Raw genomic sequence first — 18,231 nt, 5'->3', positions numbered from 1 at the left:
TTGTCTCTGTTTTTCCCTTCTGTTTTCTTTTTCCTAGCTTCCTACAGATTACTTGCACATGTTTCAGAATTCCATTTTTATTTATCTATAGTTTTTCAAGTGTACCTGTGTAGTTTTTGGTAGTTGTTCTATTACATTATATGTGCTTAACTTATCAAATTCTATGGATATTGTCATTTTATCAGTTCAAGTGAAGTACAGAAAACTTATCTACCTTCATGTCTATTTACCCTCCCCTGTTTATAATAAAATTGTGTTAACTATTTTCTACATATATTTATATCAGAGTTTTATAATTTTTGCTTCTATGATCAAACATAATTTAGAAACTCAAGAGGGGAAGGGAGGCTTACTGTATTTATCCACGTTTTTGCTTACTGTAATCTTTTTTTGTTCCGATGTTCTAAGATTCCTTATTTTATTGTTTCCCTTTTGTTTAAAGAACTTAATTTAGTTATTTGCTATGGTCTGAATATTTGTGGCCCCCCCAGAATTCAAATATTGAAATCCTAATGTCCCTGATGGTATTAGGACATGGGGCCTTTGGGAAGTGACTAGGCCATGAGGGTGGGGTCTTCATGAATGATATTAAAGACCTTATGAAAGAAGCCCAAGAGAGCTTTCTTGTCCCTTCTACCATGTGAGAACACAGTAAGAAGTGGGCAGTCTACAACTCAGAAGAATGATTTCAACTGAACCTACTATGCTGGCACACAGATCTCAGACTTTCAGCTTCCAGGCCTATGAGAAATATATTTCTGTTGTTTATTAGCCACCAGTCTTCATTATTTTGTTGTAACAGCATGAACCATTTTTCTAGGGTAGGTCTCCAGGCAACAAATTTCCTAGTTTTCCTTCATCTGAAGATGTCTCAATTTCCCCTTTATTTCTAAAGAATATTTTCAGCAGGTATCAGATTCTGGGTTGACATTTCTTTTTTTTCAGCATTTTTGTGCCACTTCCTTCTGATCTTCATGATTTCTAATGAGAAATCCACTGTCATTCTCATTTTTTTCTCCCTATAGGTAAGTTGTCATTTTCCTCTGGCTGCTTTCAAGATTTTCCCATTGTCTTTAGTTTTTAGAAGTTTATAATATGTCTTGTTGTAGAGTTCTATAGATTTATTTTTTATAGAATGCTTTTAGCTTCTTGAATCTGTAGGTTTATGTCTCTTGCCAAATTGGGGAAGTTTTTAGCCATTATTTCTTTGTGTACTTTTCCAGTCCCACATGCCTCCTCCTCTCCTTCTGGGACTTCAGTGATACAAATGCTGTATCTTTTGTTCTAGTCACACCAATCCCTAAGGCTTTCTTTTTTTTTTTTTTTCCCAGTCTATTTGTTTTTCTCTGTTGTTATTATTGGGTAATTTCCATTGTTCTATCTCTCAATTCACCATTTCTTTCCTTTATTCCCTCCATTCTGCTACTGAATCCATCCACTGAACTTCTTATTTTGGGTATTTTATTTTTCAGTTCTAATGTTTCCATTTGGTTCTTTACAACTTTTATTTCTCTGCCATGATTTTTTATTTCTTTGCTAAAATTTTCTATTTTTCTTTCATTTGTTTCCAGAAATTTGTAATTGCTCTTTGAAGTATTTTTATCATGGCTGCTTTAAAATCTTTGTTATTTAATTTTAATATCTCAGTCACCTCATGTTGGCACCTGTCTTTTTTCATTCAGTTTGAGATCTTCCTGATTCTTGGTATGACAAATGATTTTTTTATTTGAGCCTGCATATTGTCATATTATGTTCTAAGAATCTTGCTCTTATTTAAGCCTTCTGTTTTATCTATCCTAGTCTGACACTGCTTCAGCAGGGGAAGGAGAGTGCCACCTCATCACTGCCAGGTGGAAGTAGGAAGTCAAGGTTTCCCAGTTGGCCCCTACTGAAACTTGAGGAGGGTCACTTAGTTACTAGTAGGAGGGGGTAGGAGTTCCACTAACACTACAGGGGATGGAGGGTTGTTACTGGCTGACAGGGATGAAAGTCCCAGCTTCCTCCTTAGCCCCTCTGATACCACCCTTATGGGAGCATCAGGGCACCTCATTACAGCCTTGCAAGGGTAAAATTCTGGGCTCCCCACTTGAACTTTGTTGATATGGGTGAGGTCAAAGTTTTTCCTGTGGTATTTGGCTGAAGTAGAGTAGCTATTGTCTAAAAGTTTTCTGTCTTTCTAGGTTGCTTCTTTCCTGGTCTTGGCTAGTGAGAACAATCTTTTTTGGAGGCTTTAGGCTGCACCTTTTGGTGTTTCTGGGTTAATAGCATCTTCAGCTCCAAGTCTGGGATATATGGGGCTAAAAGAAAACCCAGAGAATTCAGTACCTTGTTGTTCCTTGGATCCTGAGGAAGGACCTTGTTGTCCCTAGCTGGTCTGCCTTCTTCTCTCCAACTTCCAGAGTCTTCTTATGTTTATTTTATACATAATGTCCAGGATTTTTAGTTTTACTTAGTAGAGGTATAGGGAAAAGTAGATCTATTCTATCTTCCCAGAAGCAGAAGTCTTGATATTATAATTTTTATAATTAGTGGAGCTCCTCTCTGGGTAACATCAAACTATATAAACAAATTGATTTTTTTTCAAGGCAAAATGGGGAGAAAATTTGTAAGTAATTTTATTATTTTATCCCTAAAGACCTCCAAAAGCCTAATTATTAGGGTTAATTTGTTACATCAGAAAATGTTGTCCCCATCAACCAGCATAATTATTTATTTTACCAATGGTCCAATTTTTCTTCTTTGCATTTAAGAGCAGTCCACAGTGGCAAAAGAACTCTGTGGGTTACACAAAAAGATATTTCTGATTAAAGGTGCAAGTGGAGGAGTTTTATTTCTTTGGGATTTTAGAAAAGTCCTTCAGTACTAGAAATAGAAAATAACAGTTGTTTAATGAACATCTCCTATATTTAAGGCATGGGGGACACAAAGACAAAAACATAAAGAATGTGCAAGCCATAAAATAAGTAAAATGGAATCAAGTAATTGTGATTCAATGCTATGGGAATACAGAAAAGGCATGAATAATTATGAATAGAGATTTTAGAGAAGGAATTGACAGAAATGGCACATAAGCTAGATTGAGAAGGATTTGTTCATTTAATGCTTATCACCTACCTACTTTATGTTAGGCTCCTTGGTGCTAGATGCAGAATGAATAGCATTCTGACAGGGACAGGAAAATGGGTGGCATGGGCCAAAGGGTAGACATTCTTGTAACAGAGACTACTAAAATTGATACAGAAAAATGTTGGGAGTCAAACAGAGCTTATGAAGAGAATTATGATCAGTGTTGTTTGAAAACTCACTAAATAAGGAAAGATTAAATTAATAGTGTCATTAGCTTACTTTCATTCACTCTTTCTATGTGCCAGGTATGATGCTAAGTGTTTGATAAGAAACATTTTATTTAATCCTCAAATCAACCTTATGCAGTAGGTGTTATTATTAGCCCCACTTTAGAGATAAGGAAATTGAGGTTTACAAAAAATAAGTAACATATCTATGATCATACAGTTAGAAAGTAGTAGAGCCAGGATTCAACCCAAGGCAGTCTGAGTAAAGAGCCTATATTTTAGTCACTATACTAGCATAGAGCGGGCAATAAGTTATGAAATTTAGCAAAGCACTTAAAAATGCTTATCTTGGGGTTTTCATGCACATGAATATTGTTTTACAGATGTAGATGGCATGGACCTGGGCAAAAAAGTCAGCATCCCCAGAGACATCATGTTGGAAGAATTATCCCATCTCAGTAACCGTGGTGCCAGACTATTTAAGATGCGACAAAGAAGATCTGACAAATATACATTTGAAAATTTCCATTATGAATCTAAAGCACAAATAAATGTAGGTATAACTTGATAATGTGGTATCTAAATAAATGGGCAGCACTTCTAAATTTATATGTGTTATTAGATTCTCAAACAAGTATTCTACAAATTTTCTTTTCATTGATTCTGTTAGACTTTTTTTCATGATAATGAATAGTTTAGGTGGATAAACAAAGGAAATATTATGCATGATATGAGTCTCTTTTTAGTTCAGTACAGACATTGTAAGTTTGTAGATTTGGCACTGAAGAGCTCCTCTGTTCTGCTAAGATCAGGGAGAGGGAGTGGACATTGTGGTACTAAAAGTTTCCATGGTCTTATCACCACTGGTTAAATGTTTGGGATGGAAATATTTCCAAAGCACACAGTGCTCCATAAAGTAAGTATAAGCATTTTATTGGCTGAATACATCTGGCAGTAAAACATGCCTGGGAACTACAGACACAGTTGATCTCCTTTCAAAGCATTTATTCCACATTGTGTAGAGAAGTCTGTTATTTATTAACAACAAAACCAATGTGGACAAAACTCTTTGGACAAAAGTTTTCATCAACCAGAAGTTTAAAAAAGCAAACAAACTAATTAAATTACATTTTACATATTGCATGAATACCATATTCTCTTGTCATTCAGAGAGATTTTAGAGGAAGAAGTTCATAGTAGAAAAACAATTAGCTTTGGGAAAATGACTTTAAAAATAAAATACCAGGTATGAAGAATCAAAAAGCAACAGTGCATTGGTTCTAAATTTGAGGAGATGCTAGAGACTACAACAAATATTAGTTGTTTTTTTGTCTTTTGTGTTTTTTTTATTGAGGGTTTCTTCCTGTAGCTATGAAAAGTCTATAAGTTTACTTATGAATTTAAACCTGAAAGCTTTCCAGCTGCCATCACTAGTTAAGTTGTTTTGAATGGACAGCTAAATTCTTTACAGCAAACAGACTGGTTTCACTGATCTTTTATCATAATTACTAAAACACATTACAGAACTAACAACCGCACTCACAAACAAAATTTTTTTCATTCCTGAACTTTCTATTTCCCTTGTTATGATGCTGGTTAACAATAAATGGTTAGAGAACATCTTAAACAGTTTTTTTTCACATTAATGAGCATCCTTCAACACCCATGAATTGAATTTAGTTATAATTATGAATTCAGTTAGACATCAAATTTTACTCAACCATAGTATTTACACTTAGGAAGGATGGTTTTCACTTGAAGTCATGGATAAACGCAATGTTATGCTACCCTATAATTATGCCCAGTATCATCTTATCAGAAAATGTCTGCAGCTAATACAGCATGAGCCTAAAATAACCCCTAACTCATCTGACAGAGTATAATTATATAATCATATTCTTTCAATAATGACAACAGAGAAGCAGCTTTGAAGAATAATATGAAATATAGCAGCTTAAGGGAGATTCTCTGAAAAGTCATCTACAAGTCTAGACATCTGAATAAATGAATAAATCTAGTTTTCATAACTTACATTTATATCTCTAAGTATAATGCTTTAACTACAGTTCTGGTGGAAGGTACAATGAGATTTAAAATGTCCATTAGAATAAAGCATATTCTCTTATCACTAGTATTTCCAATTACTGACAATAATCTTATACACCTGTGGTCAAATGTTCTGGTCATAGGTAAAATGTTTAAGAACAGGTCTTGATAGTTTTTCAGTGTTCCTAGAAGATTGGGAACTAAATAAATAAAATAATCCCAAATAGCTATATTGAAGTAAATAATTAAATGCTGATAAATAACATAGAGCAATAAACAATAATAATATATGGAATAAAGTCACATGTCATTGAGTTACATAACATACTCTGAAGTCTGATGAAATTTACTCTCTCTTCTTCAGAAATGAGGAAAGTAGTATTCAAGGAAGTACATATATTTATTTGGCTTAAGTAACACCATAATAAGTAGACTGAAACCCAGCTCTCAGAATTCTAGAGTTCTTGCACTGACACTTGTCATGGTGTAATTAAAAGAAACTCTGGCCTGGAAACTGGAAGACCAGGGTTCAGTCCTGGCTCTCCCATAATCTGTGTAATTTGGAGTCAATTTAAAACTTTCTTTGCCTTTCTGGACCTGTTTTCTCATTTATAAAATAAGGGATTGATGCAAATGGTTTTGTAAGGTGTTTTCTGGCTTTAAAGATCTGTGTTCTCTGATCCTAATTCTAAAAATGACCTGCATAATAAATCACTGAGGAAGGTAGTGAGCTACATTGTATGATGACACATTTGCTTTATCACGGTATTAGATTGCAACTTGAAGCAAGCATTGATAATGTGACAGGGATTTAAAAGATATTAGGTTCAGGTCTAGTTCCATTCATTTATTTATACTTCTGGCAAAAATTTATTGACTGCCTACCATGTTCTAGAAACTATGCTGGGATTTCAAAGATAAATAGCCCTTGTCTAGTGATAGAGAGACAAAATAACACTGAAAAATAGAAAACAACTATTTACTTATAATCTAATTCTTGAATCATCTTTATATGATTTATATCAAATTAACTTATTGACTACATTTTCTGAAATGACCTTTTCCTTTTACTGCTTCCCTTGAGCTATAGATGTTGTCAAAATAATTATTTAACTTATATTTATGCATTTCTTATTTTATTATAACCTTCAGGACATCATTAGATGAAAATATAAATCAACTCCCTGGTAATGAATGCCATTGGTTTAAATATTAAGTGTTATTAAAAAAAAAAAAGCACAGCTTTGGGCTTACTCTATTGCTGAGAAACTGGCAAACTGAAGCCACACAAAACTTCTTATGTCATAAATAACAACAGAAAATAGGCATTTTTAAAAAGAAATGAAGATACGTTGCTTGCTACATATGCCAATTTTGAAGCCCTAGTTCATGAACTGATCAACTTCTTACAGAAATAGGCAAAAAAAAAAAAAAAAGGATGAAGAAAATGAGCATTAGAGTGAAAATAAAATAGCAGAATGATTCATCAGAATTAAGTCCCTTCTATAAATCACAACAAAAGGATGTTAATCAAAACAATTCACATTTTACAGTTAAGACTACATCTGCTTTTAGTAACTATGGACTTTTCAAAATCCTTAAAATATTAGATAATACTGGGAAATGGGGAAGTATACTGTAACAAGTAATTCTGAAATAAGACCAAACTAAATATATTGAGATTCTGAACATTTATTTATTTTGTTCAAAAAATAACTTTATAAAAAATAATTTAAGGCTCATATCATAACTAAAATAAGTCACTACCCAACTATTAAAAGGTTTTGTTTGTATACTTAACAATGACAATAGAGCTACTAGGTGTCTCCTGATAATTAATGACTATTTAGAAAGAGTTGATTTTCCTATCTATAAATGAGGTTAGTGTGACAATTTTTAAATTAATGTAGGTAGAATGATTTGTAAGTTTAGGTGAAATTCATTTCATGGGCACATTTCAGTAATTTGTAAAAAGTAATTTTTATGCGTGATACAATTAAACTTTCTATATTTATGTCAACTGGCTTTTATTTATAATTAAAGTTAGGGAGAACTTTTCTCTTTTCTAAGAGGTGGTGTAGGTTCAGAAGTGATAAAAGATATTAACCCAGTCAATTAAGTTGAACACTTAAGACAAGAGCTAAATTCAAAACATGGAAAACTGATGTATCTGAGTATAGCATTACTCATCTCTAGAAATTGTTTCTTATTGCCTGTTGAATAAAATGCAAACTTTCATGCCCAGTAATCAAGACCCTGTACTCACCTAGTTGATGTTGCCTCTCATGCCTTCTTGCATGGCTCCACAAGCCAGCTTACCCCTACTAACATTGCCCTACTCATTTCCAAATCAACTTTACCAGGGTGCTGCCTAGAGTAAGGTGAAGGTAAAAGGCACCTGGAGAGTGGCTGTGGGTGGGAGAAGCCTGAAAATGCAATAAACTTAATTTTCTTCATAATTTTATCAGGTGAGGCCTTAATTTATGGCCTTTAATTATAGTATTTGGATTTTAGGACAAAATAGTCTTTTATCCTCACATTTCTATAAAGTTGAATAAGTATTAAACTGTAAAATTGTACTTTACCTTATCATCTTATAAATAAATACAGAAATGAAAAAATATTTTAAAATACTTTCTGCTTATGTCACACAGAAGAAAGTCAAAATTGGTCTTTATTTGCTATGCCTTTCAATAAACTTTTCCTTCTAAAGTTAAAAGATGATTTGACTTTACGCACTTCTTAAATAGATTGGCTTTTTAAAAAGCATATATATATTTCTCATATATAATTAAAACAATACTTTACCATAGAGATAAGTCCTAGCCATATTTCTGAGGATATAACCTATTACAATGTCTGTTTTTCTCTGTTAAAATGCAAGCTGACTTTTTTTTTTTTTTTTCTTTGTGGTATGCGAGCCTCTCACTGCCGTGGCTTCTCCCATTGTGGAGCACAGGCTCCGGACGCGCAGGCCTAGCGGCCATGGCTCACGGGCCCAGCCGCTCCGCGGCACGCGGGATCCTCCCGGACCAGGGCACGAACCCGCGTCCCCTGCATCGGCAGGCGGACTCTCAACCACTGTGCCACCAGGGAAGCCCAAACTGACTGTTTTTAAAGTGCTATATTGCCATAGAATAAATCCCAAATTATAAGAGTAAAACAAATTCACCTAAAACTTTAAAGACAAATGCTCTTCTAAGCATTTTATTTTCTAGAAACCCCAAATTCTTCCTTCTGTAAGTTCACGCAGCTTAAAGTGCAAATATTTTTTGTTATATATGACTGCTGTCCAAATTTCAGATTAAATTTTAAAACAAGGCATATTAAAGCATATCATTAAATCCCAAGTATAAATAAAACAGTAATGTAACAATGACTAAGCCGTATGTTTGGTGAGTATGCTGTATGATATTAAGTTAGTAAAGACTTAAAAATTAAATACTTAGATTTCCCTTTTAGGTATGTTGTGAATAGCAAATTACATAATTGATACAAAGCCCTAGACACAGTGCCTGGCACACAGTAAGGCTCAATTAATTAAGTGCATTGCCATCACAAAACAGATCTTAGATTGGTATCAGTAAAATTTCTCATTCAATAGCTCAACTAATTACAATATAAATTATTGAGACCTCATGTAACAATGAAGTGGCATTGTATTTAAATTCTAAGTATACAAATGGCACCTTGCACATATGATTTCTCCTATTAGTGTATCTAATATTTTTGAGTTTTCAGTTGAGTTTACTTTTGATCAAATACAGCACAATATTGCCATGCAGAATGAGAAATTGGATGGAAGCAACTTGGAAAGTGGTTCACAGCAAGCCCCATTTACTCCTCCTAACACCCCGGATCCACGAAGTCCCCCAAATCCAGAAAACATTGCACCAGGTAACTAATCCCCTTACAAATAGAACAATAAAGTTGTTATGCACTTAAATATATGACTCAAGTCATTTGGATTCTTTAGTAAATGGTATCTAAATGATACAGTTTTTCTCAGTATATATCCACTTTGTAGATAAGTTCAGGACAAATGTAAAGATTTAGACCTAGAGGAGTCTTGTAAAACATTTACACGAGTCTTACGTTCTTTCAGATGGTCCATTGTATTTGTTGGCAATCACCTATTATATTAAAAATTAAGTTGTTTGTAATTATATTGAAATCCTATTTGTATAGAACTGTACAATTTATGAAGTGCTATGATATATATTTGTCTAATTTAATAATAACTCTATGACATTTATTATAATCCTCATTTTACAAATTAAGAACCTGAGGTTGTGAATAGCTATAAGCCAATATTGACTGTTCAAGAATTAAATCCAGATCTGGTACCAAATTTACAGATGCCTCATGTGAAGCGACCTTGTGGAGATTGCTTTTGTTATTTTCTACTCTCTTACAGAACCTTAAATGCAATCCTTTAATACTATATATTTGTTTATTATCTTAAAAGAGAAGCAAATGCTATCCAAATCAGTATATGTTACTTAGAAGTACTGTTTGATTTTGAAATATTCAATCAGAAAAATTATCTGATCTATTTAGACAATAACTTTTCAAAACAACTTAAAGCAAATACCCTTAAGTTTTTCCTCAAGAGTAATGTATAAAGTAGGTTTATAAAATTTTCAACTACTTTTATATTGAAATTAGCAATACTTATGTCATATGTTTGTAAATTAAACAGTTAAATTTAGCAAGAGTACTTCTGGAAATTTTCTCAAATAGCACTAGTGTTTTTGAAAATATATAAGTAAAGCAACTGTATAATATTAAATCTTATTTAAAAGTAAGTTGAATGTCAGTCACTGATGAGCTTAGACTTATCAGGACGTTCTTACTGAACACAATGAGAAAAGGTATTGATAGACATAATAAAGTAACATTGAAGGGAACCAAATACACAATTAGAATGCACAGAATTCTGAAGTGAAGCATTGTAATAGAGTTCTCAAAGAGCGTTACAATTTTAAGTTCTCGAATACAACATTAAGCACATGGGGGAAAAAGAAGCTTTAGAATCAGACAGACCTGGGTTCAACCTGCAGGCTCCTTTCATTTCTGCCCATTTTACTACTGTGTTGGGAAGGAAAATAAATCTCTTTGAGTCTCAGTTTTCTCCATCTGTAAAATAAAGAAAATAAATCTCACTGCACATGGTCATTGTGAGAATTAAATGTGAAAATGTAAGTAGTAGTCCCTAACATATAATAAAGTATTCAGTTAAAATTAATCCTTTCCCTACCCACCTTTATATTCTTAATACTCAACAGACTATATACATATTCTTTTAGCTCCAACCACTATATCGCAACCTCTTGCTTTCTAATGTTTGGAATGGTATTTTTTTTGCGGTACACGGGCCTCTCACTGTTGTAGCCTCTCCCGTTGCGGAACACAGGCTCCGGATGCGCATGCTCAGTGGCCATGGCTCACGGGCCTAGCCGCTTTGCGGCATGTGGGATATTACTGGACCAGGGCACGAACCCGTGTCCCCTGCATCGGCAGGAGGACTCTCAACCACTGTGCCACCAGGGAAGCCCGGGTTTTTTTTTTTAATAGGAAACAGAAGACATATAGAAAAGTTTATGTTGATTCAATGTGGTACTCCCATTACTAAGTTAAAATGTTTATTATTAATCATTATCATAAACTATGAAATTGCAAAAGGGATAGAAAAATTCATCTCTACCCTCAAGGAATCATACATAGAGAGACAGGACAAATGTCCACACTATATTTGTAGTCTCATTTTCTCTCTGCATATATAATTCAATGTCATATGTACATTTTATTTACCATCAGGAATCTATCTATTAATATCTATCTATCTATGTATATATATAAAGAGAGAGAGAAATTTTGAAAATACAAATTCATATAGCTATTTAAAGCTAAATATTCAATTATTAAATATTTGGATATGTCTGTGTAATATAGACTAAGAAAAGGGAGAGTTTGGAGGTTATCAGATAGCTTGTGATGAAGCAAGAGTAATGGATCCTTCCTTCTTGGTCGATGAGTTGAAAAGTATAACAAATTCAGGGGGCAAATTATAGCTTATTCCAGTTTAGCAAAAATTTTTATTGATTAACCTACTATGTCTCCACAAGCCAACTTATCTCAAATATGAATTAATAAGTCTTACGATGCCACAATACTGTAGGTATGAAGTTCCTTTGAATTTAAATAAGTTATATTAAAAATATATTTAAAAATCAAACAAAAATGTTGGCATATAGCATTGTTGAATTGTATTATTTCTGAGAGGTTAAACTATGTGGATTCTTTCTTGTAAATAATTCAGCATATCAAAAAAGAAAAAAGTTATTAGTTAATTCTGTCTATTAAAAAATCTGAAAACCTGGAATGTACAAAAATGTGAATAGACCATTTATAGTTCCTCAAGCCAATAGATTATTATTAGATTATTAAAAAACCCTTAAAATGATCATGAACATGATGTAGAAGCTTTCAAAAGTGTTTCAAACAAAATTGATTTGCAATAAAATACAAGATTCCATGTGCACTAGAATTATAGTTATGTGATCATTATGCTTATAGGTGAAGAAAAACTGGGGAAAAATTGTGTTTTGGTAGTGGGATTTCAATACATTTTTAAAAATACAGAATTTTAAAATTTCCAATTTCTATGTGGTTGACTCTGATCAATTTTAGGAAAGGAATAGGAAATAAAATGTGGTAGTCATGGTAATGGAGTTATGTATACTATACAAAGAAAAGACATGGTAAAAGGTAACTCTGCTTTCCTGGGAAAGTCAGGAGTGAATAAACCGAAGTGATAACCTCAAGCTAAGGCTTAAAATAGCAATTTGTAGGTGACAAGAGTTAGAGTATTCCAGGCACAGGGAACAAATGGAACAAGTAGGGAGGCATAACGGGATACAAGCTTCAAGTAGATCCACAGTTCTGGAACATAAAATGTGAGAGGAGAGGGCAGGAGATGAGGCTGGCTGGACAGCTAGGTAGGGCCATTTGTGTCATACTGAATAGTTTTCTTTTTTTGGCCACACTGCATGGCTTGTGGGATCTTAGTTCCCTGACCAGGGATTGAACCCAGGCCATGGCTGTGAACGTGCTAACCATTGGACCACCAAGGAATTCCCTTGCTGAGTAGTTTTGATTTTTGTCCTGGGAATCTATCATAGAACCTGGAGTAAGGGAAGTGAGTGACCTGATAAAGTTTTCCACTTAAAAAGGTCACTCAGGCAGCAACAGGGAGGTGCCTGGACGAAGGGTTGAGAGCTAAAGGATAAGTACGAAGGCTACTGTGAAAACCCAGGCAAGAGATGCACAGGGCCTGAACCTGGTAGGTAAAAATGGAAATGAGGAGGAAAGAGGTAATTTGCTAGAACAAGATCTCCCGATGTTCTGTTTGCAAATCACTTGCATACAATTTGTAAGCAATATCTGAAACTTCCTGTCTTTGGAGGGAAGACTCCATTATCAACATTTTAAGTTGGTGCCCAAGGTGATTCAGAAACACAAAGTTGAGGGCCCCTATTTTAGAAATCCTCAAATATAGTTGGTAATACTTATTGATTTGTTGTGGGAATAAGGAATTGTTTAGGACAGTGCTTCTGTCTTGGACATCTGAGGGTAGTGATAACACTTGCTAAGATGACCAACATACAAAAAGAAGCAGCATGTATTGGAAAATGGATACATGTAGGTCTAGATAGGTTATAAAGAGTGCCAGGAGAGTATTAATTTGGACAAATATAATAGGTGGTTGAATAGAAGGGCCTGGAGATCAAAAACAAACCTTGGAATCGTCAATATGTAGGTCACAGTTAAAGCCAAGAATATAAATGAAATTTTCTAGGCAGAGTGTATAGTCTAAGAAAAGAGCTTTGAGTAACACCAACATTTAAGTGGCAAGCGGAGAGAAGCAGCCTACCGAAGAGACTACCATTTGATACCGGAGACAATCAGAAGAAAATTAAATTACTGCAAAAAATAACTGTCTACTGGTGAAATTATCAAGAGTTTTTGGAAAAGAAAAAGTAATTTTTAGTGTAAAGAAAGGATAGGCATTGGTTTGACAGAAGAAAATTGAAAACATTTTAGAGAAGGAAAAGAGCACCAGGGAAACCCAAAAGTAGGAGTGATCACATGGTAGAGAGGTTTTGACATGGTGGAAGAATATGAAAGACATAACTAGGTGGTATGGCAGTATAGCTGGAGAGTAAACAGCTGTGCCTTTGAAGACTTGAAGAATGTCACTTAATGCGTGTGAAAATGTTTTCACATTTATGCCAGGAATTTGTGTGACTTTTAAATGGTACTTACAGAAAATTTCTAGCTCATGTGAAAATAAACTGAGGAGGTGAGACTGGAAGCAGAAAAGTTAGAAATCCTCAGGAACAAAGTAAACAAGGGATGGACACATCAGGGAATAAGAAGGGCCTGATTAAGACAGTGGAAACAAATTGCTTCACCATTTTGAAGCTTGAACATTTTACAGACCACTCAGAAATTTAGGATAGTCAACACCTGAACGTTACTTCTAAAGAATCAGCTCCAGAGGAGGGAGATTTTGTCTCCATTGATATTTCCCCAGAACCTAGACCACAGTAGACACTCAATTTACATTTCTAAATTAATCCATTAAGTGTGGTATATAAGGCCTAGTATAAATTAATATAAGGGGCACAATTTTTAAAAAATTAAGTTAATAGTTTCACTGAACAAATACATACTAAGATAGTCAAGGAAAAAATTAACTATGATTTGGTAAAATTAAACACTAAGTGGTTTCTTTTGAAAATTCCATGAATTAAAAGGGGTTTAAAAATGTCTCACACTTTCAGACTACTCTTTTCTGAGAGATCATAAAAAGAATGCATTCTTCATAAATTTACCCCTGCATGAAAAATTAAACATGGGAAAATGTTAGGTGGAGTTTAGAAACTCTTAGGCACTCTGTTTACTTATTCTTGCAATATTTTTCCAAAGGATATTCTGGACCACTGAAGGAAATTCCTCCTGAAAGATTCAACACCACAGCTGTCCCTAAGTACTACCAGTCACCCTGGGAACAGGCCATTAGCAATGATCCGGAGCTTTTAGAGGCTTTATACCCTAAACTTTTCAAGCCTGAAGGAAAGGCAGAACTGCCTGATTACAGGAGCTTTAACAGGTAATTCAATTATCCTGGGTGACACTTCAGCATGCAATACCAAGGCTTTTATATCATGGTATGGAGAACTGAATCTTCTGGTAGAAAAAAATTTTTAAAGACTCTAAATAGCAATATATAATATCTCCTTAGCCTAGGCAAAGACTCATTTTTGTAATATTATTAATATGTCAAACCTTAGTCCCTTTTTAGTATAACAATGAATGCTATAATACAGAAACAATCACTAAGATCATCTCCCACATTTTAAAATGTTATTTTAATAATAATTTCTAATTTGAAGGTTGATATTAGTTTATGTGTTGCTCCAAATGACAATGCTGTTCAAGAATTTCAGAAATAATTTGCATGCAGGACTGTGAGAATTACCATCTAACTCTAGGTTCCGATTTATATTTGCGTAGGCTTTAAACCAGATTTAAGGTAATTTAGGGCCAAGACTCCAGCACATATACACACCAATACTTATGCTACCAAAAATACTGCCAAATAATATCTGCATTATAGTTTACACAATGGACATTTATTTTTCCCTGTTATCCATTTTTTATAATTTCCATATATTTTTAATGGTCTCATAATCCATTCTTTGACCACTAGATTTTCATTTTAGAGTAAAATATCTCCGGTATCCTGTCTCACACCCACTCAATTTATAGGCCGCTTAGTGATTACTCACTTAAAAATTAATAAATTAAGGAGTACATTTTTGATTTACAAAAGAATGCCACAAAGGCTGCATTTAAATAGTGACCTTCCTTAGTACTTTTCAAATTATTGTACTAGTAACATTTTAGTTTTCACATATTGCTATAGTAATAGTATGAGTACTACATCTATTATTAGTAATACATCTACTAGTATTACATCTAGTACTACTAGCATTATTAGTAATGCTAATAGTATTAGTACTACATCTATTGCATAAATGAGGTATATCATAGAATTTAAGGAGGGTTTGAGGTGTGGCAAAGAAAGGATGTTGAAAGCTCATTCTAATCAATGATATAATTTTTTTCAAAAATGAGAATGTAGAAAATTATAAAAGTAAAACACTAGGAAGAAATGGAAACTAATGGAATACGCGAGGCTTGTTTTTGAGATTAGTGCTTTAGAGATGCCATATGACTTCTGTATACCTTGTGGCTTCAGTACCCCATACCTGCTGAGCATCTTGCTTCCAGTTCTACAAACACACTATAGTATCTGGGTTGGTTATAAAGAGATGCCTATTGATTGTATAAAGACCAAGTGAGTGCTATAACAATGAACACAATACTATATAATTAGGAAATGTAGCTCCCTGTGTTAAATCAAGGCTTTTGTAAATGTAACACTGTATGTGTGTGTGAAAGAGAGAGAAGGAGGGGGGAGAGAACTTAACTTGCTAGTAGTTCGCCTTTACCTGAGAAAATTTTATTTTAATATATCTATTTTTTTCTTTTTGTCAAAACAAATGAGAACAACAGAGACAGGGAGAGGAAGGGGGAGGAAATAAGTAGTTTCCAAATATTCTCAAAGTCTTTTGCAAAGAGTAAAATAATGCTCTTTGGTAGCCCCATATTATTATACATAATTACTAGATATTGTTAATAAAGCACGTAAGAGTGAGATACAGTCTTATAGCCTTCAGCAGTAGTAATGGCTAGATGAGAATGGGCTCCCAAGTCTAATCATAATTTCAAAATAGCCCATAGTTTAATACAAATTTGTATTCTTATACTCATTTTGAGATATTTAAATATTTATGTTATATTTAAATAACACTATATTAAACCTATGTAACATGTGAGGAAAAGTAAACTAGGAGCAAGGAGGTTTCCAGCTCTGCTTCAAAAAGCTGTATGACTTTGGGTATGTCACTTAACCTTTCCTTGTATTAATTTCCTCATCTGTAAATACACTGTATGATTATATGATTAAGTACCTTTAAATATATTACATGCATTATCTATTTAGTAGAGCAATTTATTTTAACGTCTATACAACCATTTTACATAATTTTTTACCTTATAGAATAATCAGTAATTATTATGGGTGTTTTATATGTCCAGCACTATTAATTTTTATAAATGCAAACCAATTATTGATCAATTGAAATAAACAACAAAGCATATATTAACTGAATCTGAGTGAAACAAGCTTGTTAGTCACTACATAGACGATAAAGTGTAAAAATCATTTTAAGTCAGATCTATGTTTGAAGAAATTATGTTACAGGAATCACAGAGATGCACAGTGATCTTTTAGTAGAATATTCCAAATCTTTCAGTGGAATTTTTTGCTTCACTAACTAAAACTTGAAACTATTTTCAGAGATCTTAAAAATCTTACAAATGGTCTCTCACTTTGAATGCTTAACATCTCTGTTAAAAGATTTTCTTTACTTTGTGTCCGAGGGCAATAAAAATTTAAACAGGATATAGTCTCAATGGTGCCAAAGAAAAGAAAACTGCTTTTCAAAGAGCAACCTTTCTCTGGATAAGTGGTAGGAGGTAGGAGATGGGTGATGAACAGAAGGGAATGTTTTCATTTACAGAAGAAAATGACCCACCAATTGGGTGGGAAAAACAAAACAGAACTGGATAAAAAGGGAAAAGCTAATGCACTAAATGCCAAACCCAAATATTGGATTTCAGTGGCACGGGAACATTTCTTTTTTCATTTAATTCAGAAAAAAAATAAATAAATAAGTAAAGGTGATTTCTGGAATTAATAAATACAAGATAAATTGACCAAATTCAGCCTAAATCTAGAAATGCTCAACTCCAGCCTCTTGTATCCAATGGATATCTATACTCTAAAACTCCCGCAAATGAATGCATGTCTTGTGCAATTGCTGGAGGCCCCACAATTAAAAAGACCATGGCTGGTTTAATGTTTTGTTTTAATGTTTGAAATTCTTAACAATTTTATAACAAAGGGGCTCGAGTTTTCATTTTGCACTGTGCCCTACAAAATTATGTGACGGGTCCTGATCCCAAGTTCTAAACTTTACCCTAAGCTCCTCTGTATTCAGGAAACTTTTCCCTTAAAGTAACTACATTGGTCCATACGTGTTGTTTTCCCCCCTCACGTTTCACTCTTCTCTTGTCTGTGAGTTCACTGAGGTTAAGACCTACTACAATCTTTGAATTCCTAGCATATAGCAGAGTGTCTAGATATAATAAGCAATCAGTAATTCGTTAGATGAATACATGGATGAATCAACAAATGAACAAACTATTGCTTTACAGTGGTAAATTTCTAAAATGACAAAATGTTGTCTTGGACATCCAAGAATAAGTTTTACTTATGTACTGAGTCAAATTTGAGTCATAAAGACTCTTCAGTTCACTAAATCATGTAACAAAATGTGGGACATTAATCACCTAGTTACATCACGAATGTGATAGCAACCTGGTTTGACACCATTTAGACACAGACAAGTGGTTGAGATTCCTAAATATACTGCTCTACTTAGGAAGTGATCTCAGAAGGCCTAATACTCCTTAAGAATTATCTCGTGCGGGTATGATATAAGGTAGTATAGAAGAGAAGGCCTTCAGTGAGTTTGGATGCCTAGATTTAAATCCTGATTCTACACCTTACTAGGTGGGTGACTTTGGGAAAGTCATTTAACTATCTGTGCTTCAGTTTCATCCATTAAATGGGGATATAAAAAGAATCAACTCATAAGGTTGTTGTGAGAATTTACTGAGACAGTCATGTAAA

General features: G+C 33.8%; 1 protein-coding gene and 1 long non-coding RNA gene across 7 annotated transcripts in view; one reads left to right on the top strand and one right to left on the bottom strand.

The window, feature by feature from the left end:
* Nucleotides 1-18,231, bottom strand: part of LOC116753884 — a 289,521-nt gene that overhangs the window by 249,402 nt on the left and 21,888 nt on the right. For all 6 annotated transcript variants that reach the window (XR_004349903.1, XR_004349905.1, XR_004349907.1 and 3 more), the window contains exon 3: nucleotides 10,386-10,478. This is a non-coding gene — a long non-coding RNA (uncharacterized LOC116753884). The remainder of the gene's footprint in view (nucleotides 1-10,385; nucleotides 10,479-18,231) is intronic.
* Nucleotides 1-18,231, top strand: part of MYOZ2 (myozenin 2) — a 34,982-nt gene that overhangs the window by 12,678 nt on the left and 4,073 nt on the right. Inside the window, exons 3-5 of the mRNA XM_032631850.1 lie at nucleotides 3,677-3,846; nucleotides 9,107-9,236; nucleotides 14,334-14,517. Of these exons, the coding sequence (XP_032487741.1) occupies nucleotides 3,677-3,846; nucleotides 9,107-9,236; nucleotides 14,334-14,517 (484 nt within the window). The remainder of the gene's footprint in view (nucleotides 1-3,676; nucleotides 3,847-9,106; nucleotides 9,237-14,333; nucleotides 14,518-18,231) is intronic.

The sequence above is a fragment of the Phocoena sinus genome, chromosome 5 (assembly GCF_008692025.1).
Source record: "Phocoena sinus isolate mPhoSin1 chromosome 5, mPhoSin1.pri, whole genome shotgun sequence".
Taxonomy (NCBI): Eukaryota; Metazoa; Chordata; class Mammalia; order Artiodactyla; family Phocoenidae; genus Phocoena; species Phocoena sinus.
Note: the sequence above shows the minus strand (reverse complement) of the source record. Positions and strands in the feature narration are given on the sequence as shown.